The sequence below is a fragment of the Asparagus officinalis genome, chromosome 4 (assembly GCF_001876935.1).
Source record: "Asparagus officinalis chromosome 4, Aspof.V1, whole genome shotgun sequence".
NCBI lineage: Eukaryota > Viridiplantae > Streptophyta > Magnoliopsida > Asparagales > Asparagaceae > Asparagus > Asparagus officinalis.
The window spans coordinates 60,250,708-60,276,667 of NC_033797.1; the positions used below are offsets into that span (position 1 = coordinate 60,250,708).

At 37.7% G+C, this 25,960-nt stretch overlaps 3 protein-coding genes across 3 annotated transcripts; 1 reads left to right on the plus strand and 2 right to left on the minus strand.

Moving 5' to 3' along the window:
- On the minus strand, nt 457-12,976 carry LOC109835975 (polygalacturonase-like). Its single transcript, XM_020403929.1, has 4 exons — nt 12,543-12,976; nt 4,017-4,306; nt 1,213-1,444; nt 457-800 (listed from the first exon to the last, which is right to left on the minus strand). The coding sequence occupies exons 1-4, from the start codon at nt 12,960-12,962 to the stop codon at nt 579-581; spliced, it is 1,164 nt and encodes a 387-aa protein (XP_020259518.1). The 5' UTR covers nt 12,963-12,976; the 3' UTR covers nt 457-578.
- LOC109835976 lies at nt 19,172-20,105 on the minus strand. The gene is made up of 2 exons (XM_020403930.1): nt 19,959-20,105; nt 19,172-19,878 (listed from the first exon to the last, which is right to left on the minus strand). The coding sequence occupies exons 1-2, from the start codon at nt 20,049-20,051 to the stop codon at nt 19,189-19,191; spliced, it is 783 nt and encodes a 260-aa protein (XP_020259519.1). The 5' UTR covers nt 20,052-20,105; the 3' UTR covers nt 19,172-19,188.
- On the plus strand, nt 20,754-21,815 carry LOC109838778. Its single transcript, XM_020407206.1, has 2 exons — nt 20,754-21,574; nt 21,632-21,815. The coding sequence occupies exons 1-2, from the start codon at nt 20,754-20,756 to the stop codon at nt 21,813-21,815; spliced, it is 1,005 nt and encodes a 334-aa protein (XP_020262795.1).

The window sequence follows — 25,960 nt, forward strand, 5'->3', positions numbered from 1 at the left end:
TCGGAGGTTGGTATCCACCCTCAACCTAACAAATTACTCATAGAATTAACGACCCAATTATATTATAAATTGATCTTATTGAGAATAAAATGAGAAAGAAAGCATTTAGAGGGTCCATTCAAGTGCAATATTGTAGGCTAGCTATGAAGTACATCTACTAAGAGAAACAATATAAGATTTTAACTAATGATAAGATAGCGATGAACTCAATGGTGAAGAGAAAATTTTGAAATATTAACGTTAACTATATAAGAACGATTTGTTGGACAGAGGCAGATGAGGTTGATTCAGCAAGTATAGAGGGATCAAGATTTGTTGGACGATGGAGATTTGTCAAACTATGGTACGAAAAATGTACATAATATATGAATAATAGCCATAGACTCCTTAAAATTAAGAGCATTAATTCATTAATTTATTTGCGAAACCAAGAACATATACATTTACAACCCGGCCGAGACATTTATTCCAGACCTGAGCACACGTACATCACTGTATATGTCTCAGTATTATTTCACACTGTGTACATCCCTTATAATTTATTACCACCATCAAAATCTATATCTATAATTAATGGATCAGAAACAATCAATAGGAGGGGAAACAAAACCAGATAGCGATCCTTTGGCATTTCTACAAAATGATTTTGCAATTTGATCCCTGTACTTGAGGTCTACATCCTTCAATTTGATGCCCGTGCACGGGTTTGTTGCACTGCAGTCTACTTTTATAGCGACTGGTGTTGCTGATGTGCCTCGGATATTCTCGAATTTGACATTAGTGATCTTTACCCCAGAGTCCTGCATGCATAAAGACAATGCAAGTTTAATCAATTATTTAATCAAGTCAGGCCAGGAGGGTTAGAATGAGTGATCGATTCATTTCAAAAGTGCTATGTGATTACAACATGTTAATGAAATCAAAGAAAAAAAATTATATGAGACGACAACAAGCTAGATCGAAATATGTATAAGTAATGAACGTGTTCGTAGAAAATTATATTATAAATTGATCTTATTGAGAATAAAATGAGAAAGAAAGCATTTAGAGGGTCCATTCAAGTGCAATATTGTAGGCTAGCTATGAAGTACATCTACTAAGAGAAACAATATAAGATTTTAACTAATGATAAGATAGCGATGAACTCAATGGTGAAGAGAAAATTTTGTAATATTAACGTTAACTATATATGTAGTTGGTTTGTTCACTTACACCCTGGGGACAATTTTCTTTGCTGGAGCAATATTTCTGATCAATGATGATGGGGTTTGAGACATTTCTCATGACGGCGTGCCGAAATGATACTTGATCCACAAAAGCTTCGCTGTCACGCGCAAAAGTTTTGATCCGAAACCCGTTGTCTGTACCAGCGATCACGACCCTCTTTACTGTTACATTGCGCACTCCTGCGTTCTCATGTGATCTTTCTGCTAAGCTCCCAATGCTGAAATATTTAATCAAGCAAATTGAAAAGTTAATAAATTTCTACCTGGTAAATTTCACAAACCTAATTAATCACGAAGCTTCCACTATTTTGTGCTCTAATTTGGACCGTGCGGTAGAGAGAGATATATATGATAGAGCTTTTACACACAAATTAACACTCACATTATCAAATTAAACACTCGCATTATTTGGAATTACGGAAGAAAATCATTTTCTGGATATAGGTAACTAATTAGGCCGGCCGGGGTGCAATTGGCCATGTAGGCGGACCGCAGGCGTGACGCCGATGCTAATCAGAAGGGAGCAGGAGACGCTGCTATTAATAAAATGGGAGCAGCGCTTCACACTACCGCATCAGTTGAGCCGGAGGAGGGCTTAATTCATGTTCTTTGGTATTTCTTTGCTTTTAGGTTGTTATTATTATTTTTTTTGGGGGAAAAGTAGTTGTTTTGAGTTGCTGATATATACGTATCTGGGGGTATGGTAGTAGTATGGATTTGCGGGTGTTGGGAGGAGTTGTAGCCGTCTAATGCTTACTTTTGTACTTTGTCTAATGATATGTTACACTGTAGGGTTGGGAGTGCAACCTATCCCCTAACTTTGTATCCAATCTACTTTTTTGGGGTAATCAGTGGCGTAGCCAGGATATTTTTTTGCCCTGGGCGAAAAAATAAGCTTGGCTGACGATGAATCCCAAGGCGCAAACATCGGCGAAGGAGATGTCTCATCCTCCTGCTCCTCCGTCGTCGAAGTCGGCACAAAATCTAGCTTTGAGCGGGGAAGCAAGGAGAAGCTCCTTGAGCTCGGCCGTGGCCGTCGAGGGGCTCCTCTCATCGGAGTCGACGACGGGCCTCCAGAAGTCGACGACGGGGCTCCCCGATTTCACTTTGTTGTCCTAGGTGGAGCATGAAACTATATCTAGAATATAATTATTTAAAGGGTATGGAAATCTCACAATTAGTGAAGTTAAAAATTGAAATATTGTAAGTAACATGTGACATATTCTAGTGATGCGTGTGGCAATGCTCACTCACTTGATGCATATGAATAAATAGCATATGATGAATAAAACTACTAGTTTATGAAACAAAAAATCCAAAACGTGACTTGTCTAACTTATGTAATGACAAAATAGAAGTAGAAAGGATTGCAATCTCGCTTTCTATAGTTCACTAGCACGTCCTTTACTATTTTTTTCTCTTTTTTTTAGCTTAGCTTTTTGTAATATCCCCCTCCCCCAAGAACACAATTTTTCTTGCCCTGGGCAGCTGCCCAGGGCAAGTACCATGTGGCTACGCCACTGGGGGTAATGAAAGGCGGCTGAGGACTCAAATTCTTGATCAGTTCCCACCTTTTATCTTCAAAAATTTTAATGAAAAAAAAAACAATCCTTTTCTCCCGAGTTAATTATTACTATCAACCATGTATCTATAGTTTTGAAATAAGTAGGTTTGTTCACATAAAGCGCTTTTAAAATTGAATGAGAATATGGAAACCATCTTTAAGCGGTTCCCATAGCAATAAACCACCTTGACCTATTCTCATTCAAACACCGATTTAAATCCTCATGATGACATTAAAAAGCACATGTGTCAACACTAAACTTTTGTTTAGGTTCTATTAAGAAGAGATGTCATGTACGTGGCACGTGTATTTTTAATGGTATTTTGAGGATTTCACTGAAATTTTGCCCAAAATAAAATCAAGGTGGTTTATTGCTAACTGAACCCCGTTCAAAAAGTGCTTTCTGCATTTATAAACTTTAAAGTGATTTTTTGCATTGTTGCCCTATTTTAAAGGTGACCTCTGTGAAGAAATTCTTTAGGTGTTATTCGCTCCGGATTGTTAATTTAGACTCAGACAATTGTTCATGAATATGATATTCTTGAATTGGGACCTAGACTTAGATTTTTATGTTTAGAGCTGTGGACTCTTCAATTGGAATTCGATTTATTGAGTAGAATTCTTGAACTTTTGCTTTGGATTTATAGAATGAGGGTCAGATTATTAGACTAAATTTTAGATTCATGGATTATTTGCATTAGGAGTTTCAAATTAAGTTATTGTCTTAAATAATAATTATTAACACAAATTGAAAAATGACCCTACATTTTCATTGACGGATAGCATCCACAAAACTGAATATATCTTGTAATACATTTAACAATTCACAATCCACTAATTTTAACTTGGAGTTTCTCTTAAAAATTTCTCATTAAAAACTACAGAGTTGGAATGGAGAGTGGATTCTGAAAGCTCAGTCCTAATAACTATCCTAGACAAATGATAACACCTTAAATTCAAATCTGAATCCTATCACTAAACCAATAAGAAGTTAGTTAAATTCCAATCAAAATTCTAGTCCTAAACCAATAGCACGTTAAATTCAAATCTGAATCCTAGTTCTAAAATAATAACACTTCAAATTTAAATCTAAATTCTAGTCTGAAATGAATGACATCCTAGATTGTAATCCAAAAATAGAATTTGAGTTCGAATCAACAATCCTCAGTCAATAACACCTTTGAAATATATTTATTTATATAAAAATAGTATGAAATTAGCAGTACCTTATTCCATGGCCTGGTCCACAATAAACGCGATCGATGAGGACATCTGTGCTTCCAGGGCCAAGAGAGATACAGTCATCGCCTGTTTTGATGTAACTGTTGGTAATTGTGATTCCGTTGGACATTCCAACATGGATTCCGTCGGTATTGGGACTGTCTTCTGGAGCAAATATCTTAACATTCTGAATTGTGACAAATTCACTGGCAAATATCGCAATGTGGAACAATTGGCTGTTGATGAAAGTCAGTCCATTGACCAGGACATTCTTACAGTGATTTATAGATAATGTCTGCAAAAATGATGGAGGCAGAAAAAAGATCGAAATCTTAGATATCGATAATAATAGAGAAAGTTCTGAATTTCTTGATCTTTTCTGTAGTTGGGGAACTAACAGAGGAGTCCAATTCTTACCGTGGTTCATAATTTTCTGTTTTGGTTTCCTGAAATATTTTTAATTTAGTTTATGATTTATTAGCCTGGGGGAAAAATATAAAGCAACCATGGACTAAAATCTGACAAAGCGAAGATGCATTACAATTGTTTTATTATTCCTAGTTATTTGTGTTTGTGCCCATTTATCTTAAATTTTATGAATAACCCTCAGAGCCTTTTTATTTGTTTTAAACCCAAATGATCTATTTAAGTATGATAAATTGTCATGTTGTTTAGGAAAACGTATCCTCAAACTAAGTTACTTATTTTCTTAAATGTGCAGGGGAAAAACAAAATTAAGTTTGTTACACTTTTCTATATCTTGAAGTTTCCAAGATCTTTGCAGCTTTGTTGCGCAAAACTTATATTTTCTATAGTACTATGACTAGTGTGCACCCCGTGCTTTGCACGGTCACCATTTTTTATTTTTGCTACAGTAATTCAATATTTAAAAACAGATTTTGTAAGTGCTACAGTGATATTTTTAAATACCACAGTATCCCGCCTGAGCTACAGTAATATTTTTAATCACTACATTTCCCGCTAGTGCTACAGTAATAATGCTACAGTATTTACGTAGCATGAATAGGCAACATTGGATCCTCCTGTTTGTGCTACAGAAACAATGCTACAGTATTAATGTAGTATTTACTGTAGCGTGAGTTGTGAATCTTGGACCCTCCCATTATTATAGAGGAATAGATTAATTATCTAGTCTTTTAAGACGTCCCATGTTCCTCTTACCTCAAATAATATATTGTATTACCTATTGAGTTAACTTTTGATAATTCTGAATTTAGCTATGTGTAGCATGTTGGATTTAATCTAATAAATCTATTTGTGGGCACATATGATTAATCAATGTGTATTGCTATCTTTCAGGATAACCCACTAAAGTGATCAATTAAGTTGGGTTAATGGGTATTTAAATATAATCATGGGGTTATATGTGCAGATACCAGGTTGTAATTGTGATTTATTGAGGGGCTAAATTACAAAAGTACAACATCTATAAATAATGGGTTATGGTCCCTAACCTAGGGTCACATTCTCTAATTCTCTACACCCCCATCTAGCTAGAGAAATTCGGATTTAGAGAAACCCTAAGGTTAGAAGATACAAAACCCATCTCAAGGTTCATCCATGGATTCAGGTATAAGCTTCCGCTCTTTTGATTTTGTTAATCTCTTTGAATTAATCATGGCTATATGGTTTTAGATCTCAACTTTTATGATATAGATCTAACAAGTGGTATCAGAGCCACCTTGATTAATTCTTAGGGATTTAAGTTTTATTGGGTTTTTTATCTTAAATCTCTGGTTAAAGATTCAGTTTTGTTCTCAGATGAACAGTAATGTTCGGATGAACAGCAACGATTTTTTTTTTTGGATGAACAGTAAAGTTTTTTTCGGATGAACAATAACTGGAAAAACACAGGTGAACAGTAATTTTTTGGAATTTTTTGGATTTTTCTTTGATTTTTTTCATCAATTTTTTCCAATTCTGGATCTGGTTTGAAAATAAAAAAATCAAAGATTTTTGGGTTTGTCGGCGGCGGTTTCAATTTGAAACCCTAAGGGTTCGTGCGTGCGTGAAACGTGGCGAACATTAAGGAGGTAGTTACCTCAAATTTTGGCGAAGCGCTAAGCTTCAAACGAACCTCGCGTTCGTTCAATTTTAACCGAGCTTCGCGCTCAACGAACCTCGCGTTCGTTCTAAGGTGAACCTCGCGTTCAACTCAGGTGAGCGTCAAGCTCAATTTTAACGAACCTCGCGTTCGTTCTAAGGTGAACCTCGCGTTCAACTCAGGTGAGCGTCAAGCTCAATTTTAACGAACCTCGCGTTCGTTCTAAGGTGAACCTCGCGTTCAACTCAGGTGAGCGTCAAGCTCAATTTTAACGAACCTCGCGTTCGTTCTAAGGTGAACCTCGCGTTCAACTCAGGTGAGCGTCAAGCTCAATTTTAACGAACCTCGCGTTCGTTCTAAGGTGAACCTCGCGTTCAACTCAGGTGAGCGTCAAGCTCAATTTTAACGAACCTCGCGTTCGTTCTAAGGTGAACCTCGCGTTCAACTCAGGTGAGCGTCAAGCTCAATTTTAACGAACCTCGCGTTCGTTCTAAGGTGAACCTCGCGTTCAACTCAGGTGAGCGTCAAGCTCAATTTTAACGAACCTCGCGTTCGTTCTAAGGTGAACCTCGCGTTCAACTCAGGTGAGCGTCAAGCTCAATTTTAACGAACCTCGCGTTCGTTCTAAGGTGAACCTCGCGTTCAACTCAGGTGAGCGTCAAGCTCAATTTTAACGAACCTCGCGTTCGTTCTAAGGTGAACCTCGCGTTCAACTCAGGTGAGCGTTGATTTAAATTAAAATTTTTTAATTTAAATCTAATTCGGTTTTTAATCAATTATTTAATTCAAATATTATGACACTAAGGTATTAAGGTTGTCTCTCACTCCAATTGATTAATTGAAACAAGAAGTTGCCAAAGTAACCTCTCTTGTGTAGATTGTTCATGAGGAACGTGAGATGTTTGTGTGTATGCTTTCGTGTAAATATTTAATCGGCCCAAAGAAATGTTAATATTTATTTAGACTGTATACACATCTGCGAGTATAAGCGTGTGACAATTATAAGGTTTACATGTGAATAATGAATCGATCCAAAGATAGTTTCATTATTTGACATGAGTTATTGTCAATGTTTGATCATTGCAACAAGGTATCACTTACAAGTTAATATTACTGTCCAAAGACTTGATATTAATGTTGTGCCGGTATCTTGGATGGGGATTGTCATTATTTGAATTTTATTGATTATGGTTATTGATGTGAGCATTCTTTTGTTTTATTTCAGCTAATGCATCTGCTGCAACAATTTCTGCTAACATCAACTCAATTCCCATGCTAAATGGGACAAACTTCAAGGTTTGGAAAGAGAACATATTAATTGTTCTTGGCTGCATGGATCTTGACTATGCATTAAGAACTGAACAACCCTAACATCTCAATGCGGATAGCACTCCTGATGCAAAGAAGGAGCATGAGAAGTGGGAGCGTTCAAATCGCATGAGTCTTATGATCATTAAGCGCGGCGTTCCGGAAGCCTTCAGGGGCATAGAATCCGAAGGGATTACTAAGGCTAAAGATTTCCTTGCCGAAATTGAGAAGCGTTTTGCGAAAAACGATAAGGTAGAAACAAGCACGCTTTTAGCTCGCTTGATTTCAATGAAGTATAAGGGTAAAGGAAATATCAGGGAGTACATTATGGAAATGTCTCATATTGCTTCAAAGCTTAAGACACTTAAACTCGATCTTTGTGACGAGTTATTAGTGCATCTGGTTTTGTTGTCTCTTCCTGCACAGTTTAACCAATTTAAGGTCAGTTATAACTGTCAAAAGGAGAAATGGACTCTAAATGAGCTCATTTCATACTGTGTGCAAGAAGAAGACAGGTTGAAGCAAGATAAGACAGAAAGTGCTCATTTGGCCTATGCCTCTAAGGATAAGGGCAAGAAAAGGAAGAATGATAAGGAAGCTGCTAAGGGTCCAGTTGAGAAGAAACAACATAAGGATAATCAGGGTTGTTTCTTCTGTAAGAAGCCTGGACATGTAAAGAAGGACTGTACAAAATATCACGCCTGGCGTGATAATAAGGGTACGTTCCTTGCTTTGGTCTGTTCTGAGGTTAATTTAGCTTCAGTACCTAGAAACACTTGGTGGTTAGACTCTGGTGCTACTACTCACATAAGTGTTTCTATGCAGGGTTGCCTGAGCTACCGAAAGCCAAGTGATGTTGAAAGACACATCTTTGTGGGCGACGGACAATCGGTAGATGTGGAAGCAATTGGGCACTTTAGGTTGTTGTTAGGAACTGGTTATTATTTGGATTTAAAAGATACTTTTGTAGTACCGTCTTTTAGACGGAATTTGGTTTCTGTTTCTGTATTGGACAAATCAGGTTATTCTTGTTCATTTGGAAACAGTCAATTCAGTTTATCTTTTAATTCAAATGTTGTGGGAACCGGTTACTTGAGTATTTATGACAACCTATATTTGCTTGATACAATTGCTTCTTACAATGAATCCTTGCATGTGGAATCACGTGGTACTAAGCGTAAATTAAATAAGGAAAATTCGGCGACATTATGGCATAAGCGCTTAGGTCATATCTCAAAAGGTAGAATTGAGCGTCTTGTGTCTGATGGCATTTTGGATTCCCTTGATTTTTCGGACTTCGACGTATGTGTTGAATGTATCAAGGGAAAACAGACCAAAGTGAAAAGATTAGGTGCCAACAGATCTTCGGATGTCTTAGAATTGATACATACGGATATTTGTGGGCCATTCCCTACGGAATCCTGGAATGGTCAACAATATTTTATATCATTCATAGACGATTACTCACGTTATGGGCACCTATATCTTATTCATGAAAAATCTGAGTCTCTGGACATGTTCAAAGCCTATAAAGCTGAAGTTGAGAATCAACTCAACAGAAGAATTAAAACCGTCAGATCTGATCGTGGTGGTGAGTACTACGGTAGATATGATGGTTCAGGTGAACAACGTCCAGGACCATTTGCTAGATACCTAGAGGAATACGGTATCGTCCCACAGTACACCATGCCGGGTTCACCTAGCATGAATGGTGTAGCTGAAAGACGAAACAGGACTCTTAAGGATATGGTAAGAAGTATGATTGCTCATTCTTCTTTACCAGAGTCACTCTGGGGAGAAGCACTTAAGACAGCAGCTTACATTCTGAATAGAGTACCAAGTAAAGCAGTTGCTAAAACACCTTATGAGCTTTGGACTGGTCGAAAGCCCAGTTTAAAGCATTTACATATTTGGGGATGTCCAGCTGAGGCAAGGCCTTATAGGCCAAATGAAAAGAAATTGGACTCCAAAACAGTTAGCAGCTACTTTATTGGATACTCTGAACGCTCTAGGGGCTTTAAGTTTTATGATCCCACTATAAGGAACATTTTTGAGACGGGAACAGCAACATTCTTTGAGGATGTTGAGTTTGGGGGGAGAAATAAGGTTAGAGACATTAGTTTTGAGGAGGAATTGGCTTCAGATCCAATCCATACAGTTACTTTTGACAATATTCAGGTTCCTATACCTGTTGTTGCTCAAGAAGTAAATCCGGAACCTCAAGATGATAATGTTGAACAACTCCCTGTTCCAGAAGAACAAACTCAACAACCTCAAGAACCAGTGCCATTAAGGAGATCCACGAGAGAAAGGAGAAATGCTATTCCGGATGATTATATTGTATTTCTCCAAGAACATGAGGAAAGTAGTGGAATGTTAGAAGATGATCCAATCAACTTCTCTCAGGCCATGAAAAGTTCTAACTCTCAACAGTGGATTGATGCCATGAATGAAGAGTACAAGTCTATGCAAGACAATAAGGTTTGGGAACTTGTCCCATTACCAGAAGGTGCAAAACCAATTGGTTGTAAATGGATTTTTAAAACCAAGCGGGATGCAAACGGTAATGTGGAGAGGTATAAGGCACGTCTTGTGGCTAAAGGCTATACTCAAAAGGAAGGCATTGATTATACAGAGACTTTCTCTCCGGTTTCATCGAAAGACTCTTTCAGAATAATCATGGCACTTGTTGCTCATTATGATCTTGAGTTACATCAGATGGATGTTAAGACTGCATTTCTCAATGGAGACATTGATGAGATGATCTATATGGTGCAACCAGAAAACTTTGTGTCGGGAGACCCAAAGAATATGGTCTGCAAATTAAGGAAATCCATCTATGGACTCAAGCAAGCTCCTCGTCAATGGTATCATAAGTTTCAACAAATAGTTATCTCGTTCGGTTTTGAGATGAACATTGTTGATGACTGTGTATATCACAAGTTCAGTGGGAGTAAGTATATTTTTCTGGTTCTGTATGTCGATGACATCTTGCTTGCCACTAATGATATAGGCATGTTGCACGAAACCAAGAGATTTCTATCAAAGAATTTTGAGATGAAAGATCTTGGGGACGCCTCTTTTATATTAGGGATCCAGATACATCGAGATCGCTCTCGGGGTATTCTTAGATTATCACAAAAGAGCTATATCGATAAGGTACTTAAAAGGTTTGGCATGCAAGATTGCAGACCAGGTGACACCCCTGTTGCTAAAGGAGACAAGTTTAGTCTCAATCAGTGCCCTAAAGGTAACCTTGAAATTCAGGAAATGCAGAAGATTCCTTATGCTTCGGCTGTAGGAAGTCTAATGTATGCTCAGGTATGTACGCGTCCGGATATTGCGTACATTGTTGGGATGTTAGGCAGATACTTAAGCAACCCTGGTATGGATCATTGGATAGCAGTCAAAAGGGTTATGAGGTATCTTCAGAAAACAAAAGATTACATGCTCACATACAGAAAATCAGAGAAATTAGAGGTCATTGGGTATTCGGACTCTGATTTTGCTGGATGCCAAGATAGCAGGAAGTCTACATCAGGCTAAAGATAGCAGAAAGTCTACATCAGGCTACATTTATATGTTAGCAGGAGGAGCTATATCATGGAAAAGTGTCAAACAAACACTAGTAGCTTCCTCCACTATGGCAGCAGAATTTGTAGCTTGCTATGAGGCATCCAATCAGGGAATATGGCTGTGAAATTTTGTCACGGGACTGCGCATTTTAGAAAATGTTGAAAGACCACTAAGGTTATATTGTGATAATAAATCTACAGTAATGTATTCCAATAACAACAGGAGCTCAACTAAGTCAAAACATATTGACATTAAGTTCCTGGTTGTGAAAGAAAGGGTACAGAGTGGACAGATATCCATAGAGCACATTGGGACAAACTCCATGATAGCTGATCCTCTTACTAAGGGACTGCCACCTAAGGTCTTTCATGAGCATACTGCTCATATGGGTGTGGTATTATTTGAGGATATTATGTTTTAGTGGGAGTTTGTATTTGTGGTGCTTTATGTTTGTTTGTATTGTCTGATCAGAATAAAGTTTTCAGTTAAGACACTCTGTTACATTATGTTTGGTTTTGACCTCACTAAGGAGGACCAGTTGAAAATAGACATGTACTGATCACATTGCATGTAATTTTCATGCTGCACATCCATGATTGATCTATGTCGTTTGATTGTATTGGTATATGTGACCATTGATGGGTCGAGTCACGATAAATGTGACGAAGGCCGCTTTGATCCTATATTGATATAGTCAATGGACGAGATTGTTCGGAAATACCTTTTCAGTGATAGCAATTTTTGAGCTCATAAGGTTATACACAAGAGAAACCCTAAGGTTAGAAGATACAAAACCCATCTCAAGGTTCATCCATGGATTCAGGTATAAGCTTTCGCTCTTTTGATTTTGTTAATCTCTTTGAATTAATCATGGCTATATGGTTTTTGAGGTATTTCCTCACGATTAAAAGTTATGGCTATATATTATAAAAACCACTTTAGCAACTATGTAAAGGAAAACACTAAGTGTATTACAAGAGTTGTACTATGTTTATACTACTAGATACAAAGGAGTAAGGTCGTCTATAGAAACTCGTTATTTCTCTTTGCAATTATGAGAATATCTCCTACTTTTTTGTGTGTAAATAGTATAAAAGTAGTATAATTCTTGTATATAGTTATCAATACTCCTATGTAAAAACACATTACTCTATTCAATAAAGGGTAAATTTCACAAATCCGTCAAATAATCTTATGAGTTTTGCATAAAAATATAGTAACTATTTTTATTGTAAAACTACTACAAAATATTTTCACTGGATTATCATTATTAATAGACATGGTGTAAGTTATTGATATGTTATACACATGCATAACATGCCTTCAATATTTTTAATCGTCATTTATGTTATATAAATAATAAATAGGGACTAGCATGTGTGACTGGTGTGTTGCTAACGTGACACATATTTAAGGTATCAAGCCATCAACTATAATATGTACATGGTCCAGAAAAATCGACAAGTAGTCCAAATGCGGGCCAAGCATGCTAATCAAGACAACGGGACACACCAACCTCCGTTTACTCTTATCTAAATACTCGGTTCAGGTCTGACAATCAGATTAAAACTCATTTTCTTACCGTTAAACCAGTCGGACACTCATCCTTATTCCTTTCTAACTTGCACCCCCAAATCTCGCCGCCGTGGCCGTCGATGGCCCCTCTCTGAATACTCAACCCATCAACATACCTAAAAACCAACCAAGTCTGCGTCTTCTGCGGAACAGCATGCCCAACAATGGAGCCAAACACGTGCACATTCACGGAACTACTATTGCACGGCCCATGAAAGGCTCCCATGCTCACATAGAACCGTCCTTTGGGCACCACAATGTTTGATTGGCCGAACGCAGCGCATGCAGCGGCCCATGTGCGGAGAAATGGCCCAGAGGAGTCGGTCTCGCCATCGGGTGTGGCTCCGTAGTCTACGACGTTGAAGCCTGCGTTTGTATGGGAGATCAGGAGGATGAAGAAGAGGAGGAAGAAGGAGAGGTTGGTCATTTTGAGTGCTCGAAGGTAGAGGAGTTTTAGGGTTTCCTATACGTGATGGTTGTTGTCTTTATATTGGAGAGTATCAGTATGTTGAGTGTTGAGTATGTCAGTGATTGAAGGAATAAGGAATGTGAGGATTTTGTAGGCTCTGGATCCAAGATTAATTTTCTATTGGTTATTGGTACTTGTGAGGGAATAGAAACTTGCGGATGTTTATAATTAGTTAGTCTTTGATGTACTACTTTAACTCTTTGAGTAATTAGTATACTCTCATCTAGGCCTTAGAATACAAAAAGTTTTCCTTGGGACCCCGACGAAGTGTGTTAATTAATCTATGTATGTATCCACCACTCAAATAATATCAACTTCAAAAAAATAAGAATTAAACTTTAACGTGAAATATCCATATTAATAAATATGCTAAATTACTAAATTGATCCTATTTTTCAATATGATATTTATTTATGCTCCTGCAAGAATATGGCATTTTAACTTGTGTCCCAATGATAATATGGCCTTTTTTTCTTGTCGGTGGCGAGAATTTCAACCAAATTTTTAGGGGGAATATTTCTTCATCCCTCTGACTTATCAAAATTATTAAATATACTCACTCCTCATTCAACCTCCACCAATTCAAAATTTTTCCACCCCTTACCCAATAAGATCCTCCTTTCAGTCCCTCTATCTCCTTTAATCACCCAACTCAAACTTAAGCCCTGAATCTAACGTAACAATCTTTACCCAAGTCGACGCTAATTTGGATTAGGGTTTAGGTTTTAAGTTGGGAGAGTTTGAAGGAGAAAGAGGGAGCTCCATTGATGAGAGAGAAAGAAGAAGTGAATGAGGATTTTATTGGTAAAAAGTGTGAGAAGATAAAACGTGTAAGGGTGATTTCTTTTGTTCCCTGGACAAAGCCCAAGACGCATGGGAGGCTAGCATGAGCCAGCAGATTTTGGAGGTAAACACGTGAAGGGAAGGGCTCTCTTTGCTGGCTTGTGTGTGGGGACCACGAGCGTAAGAGAAGCATGTGAATGCAAAACCACGTGAAGTGATTAGTCCAGCGAACAAAAGCCGATTACCCGATTACCCGATATCATATGCTATATATATAGTCGATGATTCTCTCCTAGGGCAGCGTGAAGTGAGGGGAACGGAGAAAGAAAAGTGGCTGCGTGAAGTTCTGTGCAGAGGCATTGACTTGACGGCGTGCAAAAGGCTGTTGTGGATTTTTTTCTTGGACTTCGTGCAGAGGAGAAAAATCCTATTTGGCGTCTGTTCTTTTTTTTGTGAGAGATTAGAGAGTTAGTTTGAGGGTTTAGATTGAGTGATTATAAACCCTAGTTGTATTATCTCCTCTCTAATAGTAGATCTCCCCCCTCCTTGCCCCGTGGACGTAGACAGTTTGCCGAACCACGTAAAATTGGTTTGTTTGTGTTTGTGGCCATTGTAATAGTTTTTTAGGATCCCTCGACAAGTTAGTCCTGTAACTGATAAGAGGAAGAGCCGATATCTCACTTTGTTGAGATATTCGCTTCAGATTCTTGTTTCCTTAGTGAGATGAGAATTCTTATTAATCTTTCTCTTTTATTATGCACCAGAAACTCTGCCGAAATTTTCGCTGCGCACAACAAGTGATATCAGAGCTCGGGCTACGCTTGGGCTATTTGGAGGAGTAAATCACTTTGGAAGCTCGTCTAGGGCTTTGTTTTGTGATAAAGGTGGGATCTTTTGGTAAAGACTCTATCTTTTTAGTTTAATTTGGATCTATTCTTTGTTCGTTGGTGCGTTGAGAAAGATGTCGGGGAAAGAAGGTGCTTCGGATATTGAGGGTGGTGCTTCTGACGCGAAGACCATTCAGAGTTTGAATATCCACTCTATGAAGATAGATGTCGAAAAGTTTAATGGCACAAATAACTTTGGATTATGGAGATGCAAGGTTTTGGATACGCTGAACACGTAGAATTTGGAGGATACCTTAGAGTTAGATGGCAAGCCAGATGAGATTGAAGAGAAGGTTTGAAAGAAGATGAATCAAACGGCGTGTGGTGTGATTAGGTCTTGTTTGACTCAAGATCTAAAATATGATGTGATGAATGAGACTTCTACGAAAAAGATTTGGGAGATTCTCGAAAGCAAGTATCTGACAAAGAGTGTTGAGAATCGCTTGCATTTAAAGAGGAGACTTTATCGTTTTCAGTTGAAGAAGGGAATCTCAATTAGTGATCACATGAACACCTACACAAAGCTTCTTGCAGATTTGGCGAATGTGGATGTCAAGATTGAAGATGAGGACAAGGCGTTGCTATTGTTGAGTTCCTTACCCGACGAAGAATATGAGACATTCGTTCTTACTCTGATTAATGGGAAGGCATCTCTTTCGTATAGTGAGGTGACTGCTGTACTTGTGAACTATCAGCTTCGTAAGAAGGATAAGAAGGCTTCAGTTGAGCTGGTAGCAGAGGTGTTGGCCGCAAGAGGGAAGAATCCGAACCAGAAGAATTGGAAGTCTAGAGTAGGGCATCCTAAAATTGGAAAAGATCAGTGTGCTTGGTGCAAGAAAACTGGTCATTAGAAGAAAGATTGTTCAAAGCTCGATGAATGGATGAAGAATAAGCAGAAGGGAAAAGGAAAGCAACCATCATCAGAAGCAAACATCGTTATATCCGATGGTAATATTTCTGATACTTCTATTTATTCGCTTTCTATCAGTCCTACAGGTTGCTATTCAGAGGAATCCGAGTGGATGTTGGATAGTAGTGCGACCTATCATGTGTGTCCTAGAAGGGAATGGTTCTCCAGTTTTGAGAAGCTGGATAGTGGTGTGGTGTACATGGCTAATAACCGTGCATGCCAGATCCTTGAGATAGAAAGAATTAGCATCAAGATATTTGATGGGACTGATAGGGAGTTATACGATGTGAGATATGTTCCTTCCTTAAGGAAAAACTTGATCTCGATTGGAGCTTTGGTTGGAGAGGGTCTGAATGTTCGAATTGATGACATGGTTCTCAAGATTATGGAAGACTCTCAGATTGTGATGAAGTGCATCAGGAGGAATAACCTGTATTACTTAACTAGAGGTATAGTGACAGGTGGAGAAGTGACGACTTCTATTGATTCGACTAGACTGTGACATTTGGGGCTTGGGCATTCCAGTATTGATTCCTCGTATAGATTGAAAGAGGGTGCGAAGACGTGCAGTTTGAAGTCCAGTGAACATGTTGATGTGAGCAAGAAGACCGAGGTGAAGTTTGGCACCTCTATTCACCGTGCTAAGGGTCATTCTGGAGGTGTTCACGTGGATGTTTGGGGGCCTTCTAAGGAGGCATCATTAGGAGGAAATAGATGTTCTCTATTCACCATGCTAAGGGTCGTTCTAGAGGTGTTCACGTGGATGTTTGGGGGCCTTCCAAAGAGGCATCATTGGGAGGAAATAAATGTTTGGTTTCCTTTGTTGGTGGCTGTTCTAGACGTGTTTGGGTTGCAACCAAATCCCCTTTGGAGAAAGTCCTAGTAGTATCCAATAGATTGAAGGAGTGTGTGATAGACAGAAAGGTAAAGGTACTCCATTCTAGTTTTGGTAGGAGGTACAAGATGGACCTATTTCTGTATTGGAGCCGAGCTCACGGCATTTTGAGACACTTCGTTAGAAAGGAAATCTTGGGGCAACTAGATAAGGTGACAAATTTGGAGAACCGTGCCTTGCTGGAGGAGGATCGGTATTTGTTATCAATCAATGGTCTGCAGAAGAGTTTCTAGACTGATTCTTCGACATATTTGGGTCATCCTATTAAAAAGTTGTCAACTGCTGTGATTGGAGGTAAAACTCCATTTGAAGATAAGTCTGGTAGTGTCACTTTGGTTGAGGCTTCGATGAGGGAGCTAATTGACTCTCAGCAGATGAAGAGTTTTGGACAGACCTTAGATGTATCGTAGTGGGTGGAGAGTGATGCTACTCTATATTGGATGAAGATTACTCCAGATCATACAGTATTTTTTGGGATTCCAGCTGAGGTGACATAGTTTGGAGATCATTTGGTTTTGTATGCAGATGATGAGTTGGGTTTTTATTTGAATGTAGCTGATAGATGTAATTTTGATATGACCATTGGTTCACCTCAGGTGGAGGTGTTTGAGGCCATTAGAGGTGCTATCAGCCGCAGAGTTGATGATATTAGAGAAGGGTTGCGAACTCTTCTATTGGATTGAGGTCGTTTGCGGTCATTTGGATGAACTATGTTCGGCTTGATTCATTGGGCAACAGGATATGTAGGCAGTCTTTACGATGCAGCCGTGTTGGATTAGTTGATGGGGGTGAGACCGATTTGGTGAGTTGATACCGATAATTAGAGAGTGTTTGCATTCTCATTTGGGTCTCGACTTGTTGTGGATTGAGTCCGTTATCGTAAATTGTTTCACTTTGTCCTGGACGCAACAAGTGGGACATTTGTTTTGGTTGGTGTCGGCTCAGTTTTGGAAAAACTTCACCGAGGTGGAGAATTGTGAGAAGATAAAATGTGTGAGGGTGATTTCTTTTGTTCCCTGGACAAAGCCCAAGACGTATGGGAGGCTAGCATGAGCCAACGGATTTTGGAGGTAAACACGTGAAGGGAAGGGCTCTCTTTGCTGGCTTGTGTGTGGGGACCACAAGCATAAGAGAAGCATGTGAATGCAAAACCACGTGAAGTGATTAGTCCAGCGAACAAAAGCCGATTACCCGATTTAAGAGAAGCATGTGAATGCAAAACCACGTGAAGTGATTAGTCCAGCGAACAAAAGCCGATTACCCGATTACCCGATATCATATGCTATATATATAGTTTGAAGTGATTAGTCCAGCGAACAAAAGCCGATTACCCGATTACCCGATATCATATGCTATATATATAGTTGATGATTCTCTCCTAGGGCAGCGTGAAGTGAGGGGAGCGGAGAAAGAAAAGTGGCTGCGTGAAGTTCTGTGCAAAGGCATTGACTTGACGGCGTGCAAAAGGCTGTTGTGGATTTTTTTTCTTAGACTTCGTGCAGAGGAGAAAAATCCTATTTGGCGTCTGTTCTTTTTTTTGTGAGAGATTAGAGAGTTAGTTTGAGGGTTTAGATTGAGTGATTATAAACCCTAGTTGTATTATCTCCTCTCTAATAGTAGATCTCCCCCCTCCTTGCCCCGTGGACGTAGACAGTTTACCGAACCACGTAAAATTGGTTTGTTTGTGTTTATGACCATTGTAATAGTTTTTTAGGATCCCTCGACAAGTCAGTCCTGTAACTGATGAGAGGAAGAGCCGATATCTCACTTTGTTGAGATATTCGCTTCAGATTCTTGTTTCCTTAGTGAGACGAGAATTCTTATTGATCTTTCTCTCTTATTGTGCACCAGAAACTCTGCCGAAATTTTCGCTGCGCACAACAAAAAGGTGGAAGAAATTTGAACCGGGGGATGTTGAAGGAGAAGATCGAAGAGTGTAAATTTAATAATTTTGATAGATTAGGAGGATGGAAAAAATTTTCCCAGAAAAATAAAGTCCGCTGAAAAAGGGCCTTATTATCATTGGGGCACAAGTTCAAATACCTAACTGATTACAGAGCAAGAATAAACACCATATTGAAAAATAAAGTTAAGTTAAAATACCAATCTGGTAATTTAGCCTTAATAAATATGTCTACTCGACATAAACTATTTTGATATCAAATCGTTTCAAGGTGACTTTTCTAAGAGCTTCTCCAATGTGAGGCTCTATTTTGGAGCCCAAACTTTGGCATATTCCTTAGAATATGCTAAAATAGAGTTATGTAACTCCAACCACACTCCTCTATTTCCAACTCCATTTCAATTTCTCTCAATTTTTTAATTCTTTTACTTATTTTAAAAATATATAATGTAATCATATATTTAAATAAAATTAATTTTCTTTAATGAATTGATAATAAGAAATAAATAATTGTCTTTAAATTATAATATATTTTTATTTTTAATTACTTGGTTCTTGGAATTTTATATTTCAATTAATATTATTTAATATTACTCTCATTTTGAATATTTAAAAAATAAAAAAATAAAAGTTATATAATATAAATAATATTATTAATAATATTATTAAATGTATTAATATAAAATAGGCAATCTGATTAAATTAAACAGACATTCATATTACTAAATCCACGACTATTACATAGAAAACAAAAGCATGAATTAAAAATTACATGACAAATAGGAAAAACATAATACATGAAAATACTAAAAGTCTGGAAAGTCAACTCCTCCGTATCCACCTCCTCTGTAGTCAGGTATTCCGTATTGACTTCCTGCGTAGCTGTATTCAGGATTAGGAATATCAGATGAGGAACCCCTAGTTATATTTCTATTTAAAATCTGTTGTTGTTTATTTCGAAAATATTCGCGTTTTGTTGGATCGGTAATAGCTTCCAGATCAACTAGCATAATTTCTTTCTCTTGTCGTTCTTGCTGAAGTTCTAACTTTTTCTTATCATTTTCAGCCTTTAACATCATAGCCTGGTTCATTGTCAATCTTTCATTTTCTCGTTGTTCTTTACCTTTTTTTAAAACTTCTAAGATTTCTTGATTTCCTTTAGCAAAATCCTCAAAGTCAATGTTCCTTTCAATTTCTTTCCGTCTTCTCAACTTCTCTTTCTTCCTTCCAGTTGGTCGACTAGTTGAAATGCTCATAGGCGAATGGTTGTCGTCATTAGTGGTATATGCCTGATTGTCTTCATTTAAGTCAATGACAGGAGAGCTTGAACCAGATCCTTGAGACAAGCGAGACTTTGAAATTTTGGAAGATGCAGAAGGCATGACGCTTATATTTGCCCACTTCTCTGCATCCTTCAAAATCGGCCAGCAGTGATCAAATAGAAATCCTCTTTTCTCTTCTGGATCTTCTGCAAATATGATCCTAGCACGTTTATTCTACCACAAAAGAAGAAATAATTATTAGAAAAGGTGGGAAATAATTTAATAACCAAGAAACATGTAATTCATATACTTACAATATCAAGTTCAGAAGCACCGCTTGGATTGAGGCGCTCGACTTGTCGAATGCATCCTCGAAATTTACTGATGGCTTTCATAATTAATTGCATTCGGCATGAGAGAGACTTCGGGCTCCTATGTCCGGTGTAAACGTTGGAAATCCTTTCGTGAAATAGAGCTGAAATTCACTCCCATAGCTTGTCTTTCTTTTGATTGGAACCTAAAACTGGATCCTGAGATATTTCAAGCCATGTAGCGCATAAAATTTGATCTTCTTCTTGTAAGAATGATTTTTCGCGACTGGATGCCATAAGAGAAGGACGAAGAGTTGTTGGGAAGAACTATGGAGGAGGAATGAGAAGAGTTGTGATGAATGAATGAGGGTTGTGCTAGTATTTATAGTGAAAAAAATATGGAGAATTCAATGCTAGTGGGAGAAAGGAATGTGGGTAGAAAACCGATGTGGGTAGGAGAATCCAATGTGGGTAGATGAGGGTTGTGCTAGTATTTATAGTGAAAAAATTATGGAGAGTTCAATGCTAGTGGGAGAAAGGAATGTGGGTAGAAAACCGATGTGGGTAGGAGAATCCAATGTGGGTAGAAACCGATGCGGGTGGGAGAACCAATGTGGGTAGAAACCGATGCGGGTGGGAGAACCAATGTGCGTAGAAACCGATGTGGATAGGAGAATCCAATGTGGGTAGAAACCGATGCGGGTGGGAGAACCAATGTGGGTAGAAACCGATGCGGGTGGGAGAACCAATGTGGGTAGAAACCGATGTGGGTGGGAGAACCAATGTGGGTAGAAACCGATGTGGGTAGGAGAATCCAATGCGGGTAGAAACCGATGCGGGTGGGAGAATGGAAAAACTGTTGCAAGACTGTTACAAAAAGGCGAAGAGCGAGGTTTCCCAGGAATGTTGGGAAGTCTTGACTGTATGCATTGGGAATGGAAAAACTGTCCAACAGCATGGGCGGGACAATACTCAGGACGTCACGGAGGCCCAACCATTATTCTTGAGGCAGTAGCATCGTATGACCTATGGATATGGCATGCATTCTTTGGCTTGCCAGGTTCTAATAACGATATTAATGTATTACAAGCATCTAATTTGTTTGACAACCTAACGCAAGGTATTACTCCTCCTGCTCATTATACAATTCAAGGAAAGAATTATGATGTCGGTTATTATTTAGCCGATGGCATATACCCAAAATGGCCAACCCTTGTTCAAACAATTTCCAAATCCGAAGATAAAAAGAAACAATATTTTGCAATGATGCAAGAAGCTTGTCGAAAAGATGTGGAGCGAGCGTTTGGTGTTCTCCAGTCAAGATTTGCTATAATCAAGGGACCTGCACGGTTTTGGGATAAACGAACTTTGCATGATATCATGACCACTTGCATAATAATGCACAATATGATTATTGAGGATGAACGTGATGAGCAAGAAGATATTATCGTTTCTACTCCACCATCAATTTCAAATGTTGAAGACATAGGGATGAACGATGCTGAACGGTTCCGACAATTCCTGACCCGACATAAGAAATTCAAAGACAAAGAAGCACACTTCGCACTTCGAAATGCATTAATTGAACATTTGTGGGAGAGACACGGCAATGAAGTGATGTAACTTTTTTTTATTAAAGTTTCGATGTATTTCTAAGTTAATGTGTTTTATTTCAGTTTAAGCTCCAATGTATTATCATTTCTAATTACTTGTCTTGCAATTTTATATAAATTTGGAGAGAAATCTCCAAATTTGCAGCCTCAGGATCCGAAAATGCAGTTGACTGCAAAAAATGCAGTTCCGTTGGACCTTGATGCGGCTTCAAAATGGAGAATTGGCGGACGCTTGGAGAAGCTCTAAGGATCACATATCACATATCTAGAATATCATGATGTAAACTTTTATGTTAAACAAGTTAATTTGTTAATTATCACATCGCATAGTCATCATTTACTTTATATTTAATTATATATCTATCATATATATCAATATAGGTTTTTTATAATAATAAAAAATGACCAATTAAATTTTGATCGAATAGTACTATCTGCGTGTGGATATTAATGTAGTTGCACAACTCCATTCTAGTAAAGTTATTTGAACCGCAACATACTACTTAAAATTATGAAAGCGTCTACGATCTTAGACACGAGTATAAGATCTCCAAATTAAATGTACTTCTGTTGTACACATATATATACGATGTATATAGGGCCTTGAGGACAAAAGGATGAGGGATTTTTGTTGAAATTTATGTCAGATGTGGGCGTAAGCTAAATTACCCAAGAAACATTAGACTTCACTTATCAAAAAAGGACGAATATAAACTTTGAAAGCACTCACTCATAAGACTCACATGGCTAAGTTTTAATGAGTTTTAGATTTCACTCCGAGAGCTTCAATAGACGAGCCACTACTCGTACGATTACTCAATTGTTTTGGATATGGTCTTCGCTTATACTTCAAATGTTAATTTGGACTTAACATTTAGATTACTTTAGTTAACAAAATGTAATATATGAGACTTTCATCCCCTTGGAACGTCCCCCATAGACATGTTAGACGCTTCCACACTTCAAGAAGTACGGAAAGCTTATATCTAAATTATATATCATGGTGTATAGCTTACAAGCTGTCCATATTAAGACTTGAAGCAAAGAGCTAACGTTAAAAAAGGATAGTGCAACTTGTTACTTGATGCAATAAACAACATTTGACTATTGATGGCTAGGAGTACTTAGGAACCTCTTACGGATTTATACGATACATAGCAGTTCCAATCACCAACATATAAATCATAAGTTCCTAAGGAAATGTCATATGTTCGGGATTGAAATCCCGAACGTACATATCCTCTCACTTTTTTTCTTTCTTTTTTTTTCTTTTTTTTTGAAAGCAATTATTTACTCTAAAAAGTTTGTAAAACTTGCAGTTTAATAACTTGCCTTATTCAAACATCTAGATCTTCCCATGCGTCACTCGCTAGCTACATTTAGGACCTTTTAGCCTTGATTGTTTGTTTAATATAATATCAAACATGTCATAATTCTATTTTAGAATATAAATGGTGTATGTTTTAAAAAGAATTAGTATGTGAATAGCTGTAAATCAACAAAATTAAACTAAATCTAAAAGTCTTAAAAGTAGTTTGTGAAAATAAGCGGTGGTATATAGGTGCAAAGTAGGGCAAACTATATATAAGGTATTTAAGTGCTAATTTGTTTGAAATATTAGGGATGTGTTTGAAAGCCCCTAAGGCTTGACATAGATTTATTTATTTATTTTGGGCAAAAACTAGTTCAAAACTGACTTAGTTTTTGTTGGTGAAATTTTGGCCATTAAACTAGTTCTAGTTTAGTATGTTCCTCTCTTGGCCTATTTCAAGTCTAGGTAGGACATAATTGAGCCCACATATTGATCTTTGCCCTAGTTTTGAGTGGGTTGATAAACACAATCTAGTAGTTTTGGCAAAACAGTAGAAAGTTTTAATTGGATGAAGGAATTCATGAGTTGAGTACTGGTTCGAGCTCTAGGTTGAGCTCTTTCCAGCTCAGGAGGTGGCTCTAGCCTATAAGGACCAGTTCAACCTTGTAACGGTCTAGGTAGGCAGAGAGCTTCAAACAGCTCATGATCATGCAAAAGATCAGCCATTTCGAAGCTCTCACAAATCATTTGGATCACATAGGATGCAAATGGCAACATGTTTGACCTCAACTGATTTGCAAAATTCCATCTTTTGTGCCTCAAAATCGAGGGGAAAGATTTTCTTTCTATTTTAGGCAGTATTTGACCTTCCAATCTAGAGGAGTAAACAGATTCTGTTTTAGTTGAAAATTGATATAGAGGATTAGGGCTGAGCATGGTTCGGTCCAAACCGAAAAAACCGACCGAACCGACCCGAACCGACCCGAAAAAATCGGTTTTATGAGTAGGGCGGTTCGGGTCGGTTTGAAAAAATTTTCAACGCGAACCGACCCGACCCGAACCGACCGAATATAGTGCAATACTACCCATTCTGATATCAAACCCTACCTGACACGTCCCCAAAGAGTCAAAGACTCAAACCCTAAACTCATTTTCCGAATCGTTATGGGTTGAAAACAATATCATTATATCAATGTTTAATGCTTCATAATCTCCTACTTTGTTGATATCTTTTTTTCTTTAACACAGTTCGTTGTTTGATAAGAAGTTGAATGAAGTTAGAACCGAACAAACCGAACCGAACCGCACCGAACCGACTTGCAACAGTTCGGTTCGGTTTTGAATTATAGACGGTTCGGTTCGGTTGTTCAAATTTTAGTAAAAACCGAACCGAACCGACCGTTGCACACCCCTATAGAGGATCCTCTTTCTTAGTAGAAGGATATTTTCTAGTCTTTGATAGTTTTCTATTTTTAGCTAATCTTTTTCGTTTTATTTTTCAGTCTATAAAAGACTCTTTTTTGGATGTATAGATGTAGCTTTTTAAAGAATAAAATCTTATTTTATTGACTGCGGCTGTTCATCTATTTTCTCTCTCTATCTCTCTGATATTTTGCAATTTTAGATTTGGTTATAGCCCTATCACGACTGCATCAAGTACCCGACTGGAGTTATCGTTGATTAATGTATTAACATCTCATGATGTCACGTGTGTAATAAAAATCTCAAGCTTAAGGAGAATTAAGATCACGTGATTCAGTTCAAAGAATCTTTATGTGCCCGTTCCGCGTCGTCCAACACTCGATCCAAGCGAGTGTCCTCACAATATATGATGCAGTAATCTTCAAGATTTTTCATAATCGACCATTCTTTCTGTTAAGAGTCGATTAATCTATGGCACCGAAACTTTGAGGTCTCTCATTCTAGGTATGTTCGGAATTTGACCCATTGATGATATTGTTAGAACATTGTTCGGGTAGAACATTGTTTGTACAATATCTCTTGTTTGATCAATAACAAAGTTTCATTTGGTACTAATTAATTTGTGAGATGATATATTTTAAAAATAAATAAATATGAACAAGTTGCGATTCGGAATAATTCCAAAATCAACATGAACAGTTGATTCCAGCCTTTAACCATCGATGATCACGAGGCAACCATCAATGGTTCATAGGCTATTGATGGACTACAGTCAACAATATATATTTTTCATAAATGAGAAATTTAACCATCGATGAACTACGACCAAATATCGATGATCGTTTCAACCATCGATGGACTACAGTAAATAATATGTAAATTCCAAAAATAGAATTTGCACAATCGATGGACTATATGGAATCATCGATGATCGGCATCAACCATCGATGATCGAGTTTAACCATCAATTGTTTGGACTCATTTTGGTATTTTTTAGATTTAATCTCAGCCGTTTGATCACAGGTTTGATCTCCTATTTCAATACTGATTAGAGGACTTCTTTTCAATGCAATCAATGTCTATTTAAAGAGTGATTGGAGAAGAGATTAACAACAAGAAAGAGAGAGAGAGGAGATTTGCATAAATTTGAAAGATCAAATTCTAGGGTTTGTGAGAGTTTGAGTAGGAATTTGATTCTCTGAGTCTCATTCAACTTCTTCTTATCACACTCAATATCGAGAGATTGTTTTAGCAAGGAGAAGTGTCATTTGTGTTCAACTTTAACACTGCTTCTTCACGAATCTTCAATATCATCGATTTGAATGGTGGTTTGTTAAAAGGACTGAAAGATTTTTTTCAATTATGCTTTTTTTTATAAATGAAAATTTTATTCATCACCAATATGTAAAAAGTATTTACATCAAGAATCTCCTCACATATGAGAGATAACAAAAAGTAGCTAGAGCTTAAAAAAATAGCTCAGAAAAGCTTCTCAATGAAATAACCTCAAAAACATGCACAGATTGTAAAAACGTGCACAACTAGGCTTGTGCACAGATTGCAGGTAAGAAACTTGAGCAGCAAATCACAGTTTGTGCTCCTTATTTCCATCTCAGATGAAAGCCCCCCACATCAAACAAATCCTCTACAAAGATAGG

Coding starts and splice junctions, on each gene's coding strand:
- LOC109835976 (XM_020403930.1), bottom strand. CDS start 20,051: ATGCAATTAATTATGAAAGCCATCAGTAAATTTCGAGGATGCATTCGA. Junction 19,879..19,958: donor GTGCTTCTGAACTTGATATT/GTAAGTATATGA, acceptor CTTTTGTGGTAG/AATAAACGTGCTAGGATCAT.
- LOC109835975 (XM_020403929.1), bottom strand. CDS start 12,962: ATGACCAACCTCTCCTTCTTCCTCCTCTTCTTCATCCTCCTGATCTCC. Junction 1,445..4,016: donor GGACCAGGCCATGGAATAAG/GTACTGCTAATT, acceptor TAAATATTTCAG/CATTGGGAGCTTAGCAGAAA. Junction 801..1,212: donor AAGAAAATTGTCCCCAGGGT/GTAAGTGAACAA, acceptor TTATGCATGCAG/GACTCTGGGGTAAAGATCAC.
- LOC109838778 (XM_020407206.1), top strand. CDS start 20,754: ATGTGGGTAGGAGAATCCAATGCGGGTAGAAACCGATGCGGGTGGGAG. Junction 21,575..21,631: donor AGACACGGCAATGAAGTGAT/GTAACTTTTTTT, acceptor GTTTTATTTCAG/TTTAAGCTCCAATGTATTAT.